Here is a 12,983-nt window from a genome sequence, read left to right on the forward strand (position 1 = left end):
TCTGAAGTCAGGGCGTCTGATTCCTCCAGCTCTGTTTTTTTCCCTCAAGACTGCCTTGGCTATTCGGGGTCTTTTGTGTCTCCATTACAAATTTTAAGGTATTTTGTTCCAGTTCTATAAAAAATGCCATTGGTAATTTGATAGGGATTGCATTGAATCTGTAGATTGCTTTGGGTAGTATAGTCATTTTCACAATATTGATTTTTCCAATCCAAGAACATGGTATATCTCTCCATCTGTTGGTATCATCTTTAATTTCTTTCATCAGTGTCTTACAGTTTTCTGCATACAGGTGTTTCGTCTCCCTAGGTAGGTTTATTCCTAGGTATTTTATTCTTTTTGTTGCAGTGGTAAATGGGAGTGTTTCCTTAATTTCTCTTTCAGATTTTTCATCATTATTGTATAGGAATGCAAAAGATTTCTGTGTATTAATTTTGTATCCTGCAACTTTACCAAATTCATTGATTAGCTCCAGTAGTTTTCTGGTAGCATCTTTAGGATTCTCTATGTATAGTATATTGTCATCTGGAAACAGTGACAGTTTTACTTCCTCTTTTCCAATTTGTATTCCTTTTATTTCTTTTTCTTCTCTGATTGCCGTGGCTAGGACTTCCAAAACTATGTTGAATAATAGTGGTGAGAGTGGACATCCTTGTCTTCTTGTTCCTGATCTTAGAGGAATTGCTTTCAGTTTTCACTATTGAAATGATGTTTGCTGTGGGTTTGTTGTGTATGGCCTTTATTATGTTGAGGTAGGTTCCCTCTATGCCCACTTTCTGGAGAGTTTTTATCATAAATGGGTGTTGAATTTTGTCAAAAGCTTTTTCTGCATCTATTGAGATGATCATATGGTTTTTCTTCTCAGTTTGTTAATATGGTGTATCGCATTGATTGATTTGCATATATTGAAGAATCCTTGCATCCCTGGGATAAATCCCACTTGACCACAGTGTATGATCCTTTCAGTGTGTTCTTGGATTCTGCTTGCTAGTATTTTGTTGAGGATTTTTGCATCTATATTCATGAGTGATATTGGTCTGTAATTTTCTTTTTTTGTAGTATCTTTGTCTGGTTTTGGTATCAGGGTGATGGTGGCCTCATAGAATGAGTTTGGGAGTGTTTCTTCCTCTGCAGTTTTTTGGAAGAGTTTGAGAAAGATGGGTGTTAGCTCTTCTCTAAATGTTTGATAGAATTCACCTCTGAAGCCATCTGGTCCAGGGCTTTTTTTTTTTTTTTGCGATACGCGGGCCTCTAACTGTGGTGGCCTCTCCCATTGTGGAGCACAGGCTCCGGACGCGCAGCCTCAGCGGCCCTGGCTCACGGGCCCAGCCCCTCCGTGGCATGTGGGATCTTCCCAGACCGGGGCACGAACCCGTGTCCCCTGCATCGGCAGGCGAACTCTCAATCACTGCGCCACTAGGGAAGCCCTGGTCCAGGGCTTTTGTTTGTTGGAAGATTTTTAATCACAGTTTCAATTTCGTTACTTGTGATTGGTCTGTTCATATTTTCTATTTCTTCCTGGTTCGGTCTTGGAAGGTTATACCTTTTTAAGAATTTGTCCATTTCTTCCAGGTTATCCATTTTATAGGCGTGGAGTTGCTTGTAGTAGTCTCTTAGGATGCTTTGTATTTCTGTGGTGTCGTAACTTCTCCTTTTTCATATCTAATTTTATTGATTTGAGTCCTCTCCCTCTTTTTCTTAATGAGTCTGGCTAATGGTTTATCAATTTTGTTTATCTTCTCAAAGGACCAGCTTTTAGTTTTATTGATCTTTGCTATTGTTTTCTTTGTTTCTTTCTCATTTATTTCTGCTCTGATCTTTATGATTTCTTTCCTTCTACTAACTTTGGGTTTTGTTTGTTCTTCTTTCTCTAGTTCCTTTAGGTGTAAGGTTAGATTGTTTATTTGAGATGTTTGCTGTTTCTTGAGGTAGGATTGTATTACTATAAACTTTCCTCTTAGAACTGCTTTTGCTGCATACCATAGGTTTTGGATTGTCGTGTTTTCCTTGTCATTTGTCTCTAGGTATTTTTCAACTTCCTCTTTGATTTCTTCAGTGATCTCTTGGTTATTTAGTAACGTATTGTTTAACCTCCATGTGTTGTGTTTTTTACTTTCTCTCCCTGTGATTCATTTCTAATCTCATAGCGTTGTGGTCAGAAAAGATGCTTGATATTATTTCAATTTTCTTAAATTTTCTGAGGCTTGGTTTGTGACCCAAGATGTGATCTATCCTGGAGAATGTTCCGTGCACCCTTGAGAAGAAAGTATAATCTGCTGCTTTTGGATGGAATGTCCTATCTATCTGGTCTATTGTGTCATTTAAAGCTGGTGTTTCCTTATTAATTTTCTGTCTGGATGATCTGTCCATTGGTGTAAGTGAGATGTTAAAGTCCCCCACTACTGTTGTGTTACTGTCGATTTCCTGTTTTATAGCTGTTAGCAGTTGCCTTATGTATTGAGGTGCTCCTATGTTATGTGCATATATATTTATAATTGTTATATCTTCTTCTTGGATTGATCCCTTGATCATTACGTAGTGTCCTTCCTGGTTTCTTGTAACATTCTTTATTTTAAAGTTTATTTTACCTGATATGAGTATTGCTACTCCAGCTTTCTTTTGATATCCATTTGCATGGAATATCTTTTTCCATCCCCTCACTTTCAGTCTGTATGTGTCCCTAGGTCTGAAGTGGGTCTTTTGTAGACAGCATATATTTGGGTCTTTTTTTTGTATCCATTCAGCAAGCCTGTGTCTTTGGGTTGGAGCATTTAATCCATTCACTTTTAAGGTAATTATTGATATGTATGTTCCTATGACCATTTTCTTAATTGCTTTGGGTTTGTTTTAGTAGGTCCTTTTCTTCTCTTGTGTTTCCCACTTAGAGAAGTTTCTTTAGCGTTTGTTGTAGAGCTGGTTTGGTGGTGCTGAATTCTCTTAGCTTTTGGTTGTCTGTAAAGCTTTTGATTTCTCCATCGAATCTGAATGAGATCCTTGCTGGGTAGAGTAATCTTGGTTGTAGGTTCTTCCCTTTCATCACTTTAAATATGTCATGCCACTCCTTTCTGGCTTGTAGTGCTTCTGCTGAGAAATCAGCTGTTAACCTTATGGGAGTTCCCTTGTATGTTATTTGTAGTTTTTTCCTTGCTGCTTTCAATAATTTTTCTGTGTCTTTAATTTTTGCCAATTTGATTGCTATGTGTCTCAGCGTGTTTCTCCTTGGGTTTATCCTGTATGGGAATCTCTTTGCTTCCTAGACTTGGGTGGCTATTTCCTTTCCCATGTTAGGGAAGTTTTCGACTATAATCTCTTTAAATATTTTCTCTGGTCCTTTCTCTCTCTCTTCTCCTTCTGGGACCCCTATAATGCGAATATTGTTGCATTTAATATTGTCGCAGAGGTCTCTTAGGCTGTCTTCATTTCTTTTCATTCTTTTTTCTTTATTCTGTTCTGCAGCAGTGAATTCCACCATTCTGTCTTCAGGTCACTTATCCGTTCTTCTGCCTCAGTTATTCTGCTATTGATTCCTTCTAGTGTAGTTTTCATTTCAATTATTGTATTTTTCATCTCTGTTTGTTTGTTCTTTAATTCTTCTAGGTCTTTGTTAAACATTTCTTGCATCTTCTCAGTCTTTGCCTCCCTTCTGTTTCCACGGTCCTGGATCATACTGTCATTATTCTGAATTCTTTTTCTGGAAGGTTGCCTATCTCTACTTCATTTAGTTGTTTTTCTGGGGTTTTGTCTTGTTCCTTCATCTGGTACATAGCCCTCTGCCTTTTCATCTTGTCTGTCTTTCTGTGAATGTGGTTTTTGTTCCACAGGCTGCAGGGCTGTAGTTCTTGCTTCTGCTGTCTGCCCTCTGGTGGATGAGGCTATCTCAGAGGCTTGTGCAAGTTTCCTGATGGGAGGGACTGGTGGTGGGTAGAGCTGGCTGTTGCTCTGGTAGGCAGAGCTCAGTAAAACTTGTGTGCTGATGGGTGGGGCTGGGTTCCCTCCCTGTTGGTTGTTTGGCCTGAGGCGCCCCGACCCTGGAGCCTACCTGGGCTCTTTGGTGGGGCTAATGTTGGACTCTGGGAGGGCTCACACCAAGGAGTACTTCCCAGAACTTCTGCTGCCAGTGTCCTTGTCCTCACGGAGAGACACAGCCACCCCCCGCCTCTGCAGGAGACCCTCCAACAGTAGCAGGTAGGTCTGGTTCAGTCTCTTATGGGGTCACTGCTCCTTCCCCTGGGTCCCGATGTGCACACTACTTTGTGTGTGCCCTCTAAGAGTGGAGTCTCTGTTTCCCCCAGTCCTGTCGAAGTCCTGCAATGAAATCTCGCTTGCCTTCAAAGTCTGAATCTCTGGGAATTCCTCCTCCCGTTGCTGTACTCATAGGTTGGGAAGCCTGACGTGGGGCTCAGAACCTTCACTCCAGTGGGTGGACTTCTGTGGTATCCGTGTTCTCCAGTCTGTGAGTCAGCCACCCAGCAATTATGGGATTTGATTTTATTTTGTGTATTTATCTTTATTTTTGGCTCCATTGGGTGTTCGTTGCTGCACACGGGCTCTCTCTAGTTGCGGTGAGCGGGGAGCTACTCTTCATTGTGGTGCGCGGGTTTCTCATTGCAGTGGCCTCTCTTGTCGCGGAGCACAGGCTCTAGGTGCACGGGCTCAGCATTTGTGGCTCGCGGGCTCTACAGCGCAGGCTCAGTAGTTGTGGCGCATGGGCTTAGTTGCTCCACAGCATGTGGAATCTTCCCACACCAGGACTTGAACCCGTGTCCCCTGCCTTGGCAGGTGGGTTCCTAACCACTGTGCTGCCGGGGAAGCCCCTGATTTTATTTTGATTGCATCCCTCCTGCCATCTCACTGTGGCTTTTCCTTTGTCTTTGGATGTGGGGTATCTTTTTTGGTGAGTTCCTGTGTCTTCCTGTTGATGATTGTTCAGCAGTTAGTTGTGATTCCAGTGATCTTGCAGGAGGGAGTGAGAGCACATCCTTCTACTCTGCCAACTTGAACCAGTCTCCTATTGGTTACTTATTAAAATGACATTTTAGATATATTGGGTTAAATAAAACATTATTAAAATTAATTCACCTGTTTTTGCTTTAATGTAGTTAGTAGAAAATTTTAAATTGCATCTGGGGCTGGCATATTTCTATTGGACAGTGTTGATCTAAAAGGAGAAACTTACAAAGTTTAAGTTTAAGTGTGTATGAAGTATATTTCATTGTTTTTTTTGTTTGTTTTTTTTTTTTTGGTGGTTCGCGGGCCTCTCCCGTTGCGGAGCACAGGCTCCGGACGCGCAGGCCCAGCGGCCATGGCCCCCGGGCCCAGCCGTTCCGCGGCACGTGGGATCCTCCCGGACTGGGGCACGAACCCGTGTCCCCTGCATTGACAGGCGGACTCTCAACCACTGCACCACCAGGGAAGCCCTTCATTGTGGTTTTGATTTGAATTTCTCTGATAGCCGATGAAATGGCGCATCTTTTCATCTGCTTATTGGCTGTCTGTATATCTTCTTTGGAGAGATCTATTCAAGCCCTTTGCAGATTTTTAAATTGGGTTTTCCTTTTATTGTTGACTTATATATTCTAGATACTAGACCCTTATATATGATTTCTGATTTGCAAATATTTTCTGTCATTCTCTGGACTGTCTTTTCACTTTCTTGATGCTGTCCTTTGCTGTACAAAGTTTTAATGAAGTACAGTTTATCAGTTTTTTTCTTTGTTGCTTGTGCTTTTAGTGTCATATTTAAGAAACTGCTGAATTCAAGGTCACCAAGGTTTACCCCTCTGTTTTCCTTCTAGGAGTTTTATAGTTTTAACTCTTACATTTAGGTCTCTGACCCATTTTGAGTTAATTCTTGTATATTAGCTCATTCTTTTGTGTGTGGCTGTCCATTTGTCCCAGCACTACTTTTTGGAAAGTCTATTATTTTCCTTTTGAATCATCCCGGCACCCTAGTTGGCCATCCTCATTTTAACGTGTCACTGACAACTCGGTGATTTCGGTGTCATCGTGTATTAACTTTAGTTTACATGCTTGGTCCTCAGTCTATTGCTGTGACTTGTCAGAAGAAATCGTACTGAGCCCAAGGTACCTGTATTAATGTTGGTTTAAAATTCATGATATCATTTGCTTTATATTGCATGGGGTGAGGATTTAATGTCATAATTTTCCTGGAGGAAGTAAAAAAACTAATCTGAAGAGTGATTTCACTTTGTGGTCATTAATTTGTGTTAATATCTAATCACATTCTCTGTAACAGCTTTTATAAGGTGGTAGTTGTCAGCTTGATTGTACTGAAGTCCTTACAGGATGCCCTTATTGACACTTTCTCCAGCTCCCAGCTTTGCCCCTTCGTGCTGTAGAGTACAGCTCTTCTCTCCAGGGCTAAAGGAAGCAGGAAACTTTCCCTCAGTGCCCAGCTAGATGCAGCTGCCATTTCATTACTCTCTTACAGCAGGAGTTATGCAAAGCACTTTTGTAGATGAACAATTAACTCTACTTCCAAACTGTCTTAAGAGTCAGTGATGAGAACAGCAACTGCATTCTTCCAGTTCCATCCTTCTAAAACCTCTGTCACTCTCTGGGCACAGAGCAGTTGGGCTGGGCAGTGAAAGTTTTTTCTCCCCACTGTGGAAACTCTCCTTTTGTAGGTTTACATTAGGAAATGTTCAACCTGCACAAGACTCCAGAGGAGTATTTAAGAAATTAATGTAAAAGCCCATTGCACTGAGAATGACCTTTCTTTACCTTTATAATGAGTTTTCTCCAGTAAGGAATATCACGAGCACCAATTTTCGTTGCCAGTCACCAGGTAGCTATCTTTCCCAGGCAGCCCAAACAGGCCCTTCCTGACCCATCTCCCTCTTGCCTCCAGGCTTGTTCTGGTGCAGTTGCTGACCATTTCAGTGGGCTCCACTTCCCTCGTGTTATCTTCAAGGAGCTTGAGTTCTGGTAACATGGCCTAAGACTGAACAGAGAATGGTTTTTTCCCCCCAACTAACGAAGAACTCCCAGCTACCTTGACAGCTGGCTAGTCAAATTTTTAGTTTTACATACTGGAATAATGTTTCTAACTGATATAACTGACCCACTTTTTTCTTGCTTTGGAAAATTGTTTATAAAAAAACTAGCCTATGGTTGTTTGCATTAACTCTTCACTAAGTATCTACAGGCAACTCCCAAGAGCCTTGTAAAATCAAATGCATCAAAAGAAAGGCTCAGAAGCACAGATGGCTTTTGACAAGAGCCTTACTGGACAGAAGCTGTTTTAGAGGCAATGACGGAGCTGCCCTTTTGTTTTGCCTACTTGTGTCGCTGCCAGGTAATGATGACTCCGACATTGACATCCAGGAGGACGATGAATCCGACAGTGAACTAGAAGAGAGACGGCTGTCCAAGCCACGGACAGCCATGGAGGCGCTCTTGCAAGGTACCACAGTGGCTCTTGCTTGCCCTCCGCCCCATGCCCTGTCACAGGAAATGGCGGCCGGGATTGGGTCAGGGCTGCTTGGTTTCGAGGCCCATAAGCACACTGCCCTGTTTTTCATCAGGATTTGGCTCTTAAACTGGTCAGTGGTCATCTTTGCTGCTAATACTCTTACCTTTCGCCCCAAGAATAACCAGTCTTATTTATGGTTTGGTACTTCTCACAGAGGCCACATAACACACTGCCTCTGCTGATCAGCTGAATTCTGCCCGTTGTGGGTCCAAACTGCTCTCAGTGGTTACATCCCTTATGGTCAGAGAATTAATGCACAAATAAGGGACTTACATGAGCATCTGTGCTGTTAAAAAAAACGTTCTTCTGGGAATTCCCTGGCGGTCCAGTAGTTAGGACTGTGTGCTCCCACTGCAGGGGGCACAGGTTTGATCCCTGGCCAAGGAACTAAGGTCCCCCATGCTGTGAGGTGTGGCCAAAAAAAAAAAAAAAGGTTCTTCTAGTTTCTACCTTCTTACTGCAAAAGATTCAAGCAATAACATAAGTGGAGCAAATGTAGGTGCTCCCCTGGGGTCTTCCTCATGTCCCACACCCTCACCTACAGGGATCATGGCCAGTGGCTTGGAGTGTGTCCTTCCAAATTACCTTTCCACACATTTACAAGTGTGTGCTCGTGAGTGCGCACACACACACACACTCAGATGTGGACACAAAGATCACCTGAAACATTTTTTAACCTAAATGGGACCAGATTGTGTGTGGTTCTGTACTTGCTTTTTAAAATTATTATTAAATATACTGGAACCTTTTCCATGTCAGTAAAATATAAATCTGCTTCATTCTTTCTGACAGCTGCATAGTATTCCATCCTGTGGCTGTACCCATAATTTATTTGGGCATTCCATATTGACATATATTTAAGTATTTCCACTCTTTCCTTTGTATGTACATCTTTCCGCATATGTGCAAGTGTTTTTTTAGGTTGCATCATTAAAAATGGAATTCTTAGGTCAAAGGTTATATAAATTGTTATTTTGATAGATACTAAATTGCCCTATATTTGCCTATAAAGCATTTCTACTACCTGTTAATTTTTGGAACAAAATTGCATTTTTATGTATATAATACTTCTAAGTCGTAAATCATCTTTATTGTTTTATATTAACTTCTATATTAACTGCTTTCTCTTATAGGCTCAGCTATTTTTATTTATTACATTTCATTTTTTTATAGGATAATTAGATGCTCTGATTCCTTTCTCTTCCTTTTATTTTTTAAGAGCTTCATGATATAAATAGAGGTTAGAGGTTATGACTCCCATTCTGCAGATGGGGGCCAAGGCTCTAAAAAGGTATGGAATTGGCTCAATAGAACATAGTAAGGGCACTGGTTTCCTAAATTCTCCTGCTGACCACTCAGCCTGCAGAAGTAAAATCACAGGGTTCGTTTCCAAAAACTACAAATAAATTCTTCAGACAACACAAGAGTTGCATTTTATCTGACCAAGGGAGCGTGTCCATAAACAGCTCTTGATGGCCATCTCCAGGCCTGCCCTGAATGAGCTCCTCTGAGCTGCCTTCGCTGCCTTTCTTCTGAGGCCTGGCCCTGGCGTCACCGGTGGCTGTTTTTCAGCCTTCGGGTATGTGCAGCTCTCTGCCTTCACCCAGCAAGGATGGCTCTTGAGTTTTTGCAGAAGTCTCATCTAGAAAACATTGACTTCCAGAGGAGGAGGGGAGAATCACTTAGATAATGATGGTGTTTTGAAGGATAAATTAATGTGATACTTAAATTTTTTTTACTGTTTGGAGCTCAGACATAGATTCAAGTACAAGTGACACTGGCCCATAAAAGGAGAATATATTTCTTTTTTCAACAGAGAGCACATCTATTCTATTGCATGTATACTAATAATGGGATTCAGTGATTTTTACCTAAAATATTTACAGGATGCATATTTATTTTTCTGATTTATGATTTGTGCTTATATTTTAATGCCCTTTTCCTCTTTTTCAAAGTGGAAATGCAGAAAATCTATTACTATCACAGTTCTGATTAGCTGGATGCTACTTAAGTCAGTTTTTTGTTTTTATTTTTTTTAAGTATTTATTTACTTGTTTTATGTATTTGGCTGTGCCGGGTCTTAGTTGCAGCACGTGGGATCATCGTTGCCTCGTATGGGATCTTTATTTGTGGCATGCAGGATCTTTAGTTTTGGCATGCATGTGGGATCTAGTTCCCTGACCAGGGATTGAACCCAGGCCCCCTGCACTGGGAGCGTGGAACCTTAACCACTGGACCACCAGGAAAGTACCTACTTAAGTCCGTTTTTTTTTTTTTTTTCTTAAGTCAGTTTTTTAATGTGATTCTTCTTTTTCCCAGTTTTCTAAAGGAAAGCAGATCTTGAAGGCCGTTTCCTGTCCTGTATCCTACAAGGTTTTCATACTCTCTTCATGCTTTTGTTCTCCTCAGGCCGACCCAGCAAACGCGTTGTGGGCACAATGCAAGGTGGAGACTCGGACGACGATGTGAGTCCCGACCAGCTCCCTGAGCTGTCCTGGTCTTGGCCGTCTTGGGCCAGCCTCGTAGGCTAGTTTGGCCGAGAAGCTAAGTGTATCTGACCAGTTTAGCGCGAGGTGCTGCTTCTCAGCCCGGCCCTTTGTTGGGTTTGTGGCAGAGTTCGACCTCCCAAGGAGCTAGACTCTCTTCTTTGCTAATTGTTGGCTCATTTCTTTTCTTTTCAAATGAACGTGCTTGCCCTACTTTTTTTTTTTCTTCTCATTGTTCTTTCCATTCTCGCTTTCCAAAGATGGAAGCAGCACCAGCTCTCTTAGGTAAATGCAAGACTTCCAGCTCCAAGAAACAGGTTGGTTTTCTTTTTCACCTCCATTTGTGTGTGTGTGAGCCACTTACGGTCAGCAGAGAGCCTTCCCCAGGAGTGATGCCTTGTGTCTGGGGCAAGAAGCCACTCACATGGGTTCCACAGTGAGTGGTGAAGTTACCTAGAGGTCCCTGTGCTAATGAGGAGGCGGGGTGAACACTGAGCCAAGAGACAAGGAAGGTTATCAGGCCCCTGAACTGTAACCTAGAAGAGAAGGGATTCTGCTGAGGGCTGGGATCAAGACCAGGCTTTTCTTCAGCTCCATTCTGGGGAGGGAACCTGAAAGGCAGGCTCTCTTGAGACCAGGGCCCGGAGTGTGACATCACGTTGCTGATGCCTTGAGCACTGTTGAGTGGATAAGTAACTGGGAAACCAATGGAATGGGGAACCAAGGCATCCTTGCTGGGGTCCAGTTATTGGGGCCGCACTGTCCATCGATCTGGGCTTGCCTTCTTTGTTGAGTCCCTGGCAGGGCTGTGAGGCCCAAGAGGCAAAGGTGACTGGACTGATGGAGATCACAGACTTCCCATCAGGCTGAATGCCATGTGTGTTTGGAGCACGGCACTAGTGCATGCACATAGCGTGGGCTGATATTCTTGTACAAACAGTTCCATTTATTAGGTACCAATGGTGAATACTTTTAGAGAAATTCACAGGAGGGGAGAGGTCACTCAGATTTGCTGGGCAAGATGCACAGAGAAGATAGGGCCTTGAATTCATAGAAGACAGTCTGTAGAGAAGCAGAGAGACTACCTCCAAAATTTTTTTAACAAAGTAGGGAATGGATGGCTAAATAGCTTCTATCCATCCATCTTACCCATCTGAGACAGAATTAGGGAAAGTCTGGTGTGGAAACTCATGACACTGGCCTCTTTTCTTATGATTTGCTTGATCATTTGTATAGCTTTCTACTTTTCTGAGTAAATGCCTTATTTGTAGCTTAAAATCTCCTCTGTGCCTGTTGCCCCTTTTTTATCTCAAGGAGGCTGTTTCCACACATCCCCCTGGGCTTGTCCTTCACTTGTTCACTCATTCACTTGCCAGGTCCTTGTTGAGTGCCTGTTACGTACCAAGCACTGTTAGGGGTTAGGGGAATACAGCAGTGAACAGAACAAAGCCCCTGCCTTCTTGAGGCTTACATTCCAACGGTCATCAAGCAGATACATCAGGGGTCATGGTGATAAGAAAAATAAAGCAGGTTTAGGGGACAGAGTGACAGGGATGAGGGAGGAGGTCGATGCCTTCTGATTGGTCAGGGAAGGTCTCTGATTAGGTGACATTGGGCAGGGGGCTGAGTGGCAGGAGGAAGGTGATGCTGCAGTAGGGCAGTGAGGCCTAGGAAACATGGTTCCTGAATTCGAGGGCCGGAGGCGACAGCGTGACTGGGAGTGAGTGAACTGGGGCAGGAGCAGCAGGAGAGGCAGCAGGAGCAGCAGGAGAGGCAGCAGGGGCCACGCACAGCTTTGCAGGATGTGAGGAGGTCTTGTGCTCTCTGAGTGCAGCGGGGAGGTGCTGGAGACCCAGGAGAGGTGACCTGAGTTTCAGAGGAACCAGGTTGGGGGCATTTGCAGGGGTCTAGTTCAGAGTGAGGGTGGCGGTAGCAGCAGACTGGTGAGAAGTGGTCAGGTTCTGGATGTTTCTAAGGTGAGAACCATTAGGTTTTGTTAATTGAACATGAAGTGTTAGAGAAAGAGAGAAATGCCCTGGTTGTGGCTTAATTGGCTGAAAGCATAGTTTTCATTTCCTGAGGGGGGCAGACCTGAGGCAGGGACTTGAGAGCAGATCAAGAGTCTGGTTTTGGACATTCTCAGTGCGAGCTGCCTGCTAGATGTCCACATGCTGGTGTTGAGGACTTCAAGGGTCAGGTCTGAGCTGGAGGTTGAATTTGGGGGAGCCACCCAAAGACCACCATGAGGATAGATGTGATTGCTTGGGGAGAGAGAGTAGAAAGGGAAGAGAGGAGGCCCAAGGCCGACCCTGTATTGCAGAGGTCAGGGCGAGGAAGCAGGTCAGGCAAGCTCTATGGAGAAGACAAGGAAGTGAGGTGGGGCGAGCACCTGAGAGGAGGGGGCCTGGAGCACAGGAAGGGGGTTCCGGGGGAGGAGGAGCAGTCCTGTGTCAGATGCAGCCATGGGTCAAACAGGAGGACGGAGAATTACCCATAGGATCTGAGTCCATTGAACGTTTCAGTCTTGGGGGACTTGGGGGGAGGGGTGAGAGCCTGGCTAGTGGGTGCTTAGAGGGCAGCGAGAGGGGAGCCAGCAGGGATAGCGTGAGTGCAAGCTCGTTCTGGGGGTTTGCTGTGAGGCCACAGGAGAACAGGGCAGAGTAGCTGCAGAGGAAGGTGGGGTTACATTTTAGGGTTTTTTATTTTGTGTTTTTAAGAAGAAGGAGATTGCAGCATGTATGTGTGCAGGTGGGAATGGTCTATATAGAGTGACTGACCATCCTGGTTTACTGGGGATACAGGACTTGAAGTATGAAAAAGCTGGTTGAGTTGGTCACCCTCATCTAGATGATGAAAGAGAGAATGTCTTTTATTTTGCTCCTTACACCCATTTCCTGAGTGGCTTTCCATCCAAAAGCCCAAATAAGCAACCCCCACCAAGCCGCTGCCCTTCTTGCTGTCCACAGGTGGGTCTCTGGGCCTCCAGTGAGCTTCCGTGCACA

At 43.7% G+C, this 12,983-nt stretch overlaps 1 protein-coding gene across 7 annotated transcripts in view; it reads left to right on the forward strand.

Moving 5' to 3' along the window:
* Positions 1 to 12,983, forward strand: part of CLUAP1 (clusterin associated protein 1) — a 46,448-nt gene that overhangs the window by 28,835 nt on the left and 4,630 nt on the right. For 4 of the 7 annotated variants that reach the window (XM_079944320.1, XM_079944323.1, XM_079944325.1 and 1 more), the window contains 3 exons: positions 7,319 to 7,426; positions 9,905 to 9,960; positions 10,242 to 10,298. In XM_079944320.1, coding sequence (XP_079800446.1) covers positions 7,319 to 7,426; positions 9,905 to 9,960; positions 10,242 to 10,298 — 221 coding nt within the window. Of the gene's footprint in view, positions 1 to 7,318; positions 7,429 to 9,904; positions 9,961 to 10,241; positions 10,299 to 12,983 lie in introns of all 7 variants that reach the window. The other 3 variants (XM_079944322.1, XM_079944324.1, XM_079944326.1) reach the window with 2 other exon arrangements.

The sequence above is a fragment of the Stenella coeruleoalba genome (assembly GCF_951394435.1).
Source record: "Stenella coeruleoalba genome assembly, chromosome: 15".
NCBI classification, from domain to species: Eukaryota; Metazoa; Chordata; class Mammalia; order Artiodactyla; family Delphinidae; genus Stenella; species Stenella coeruleoalba.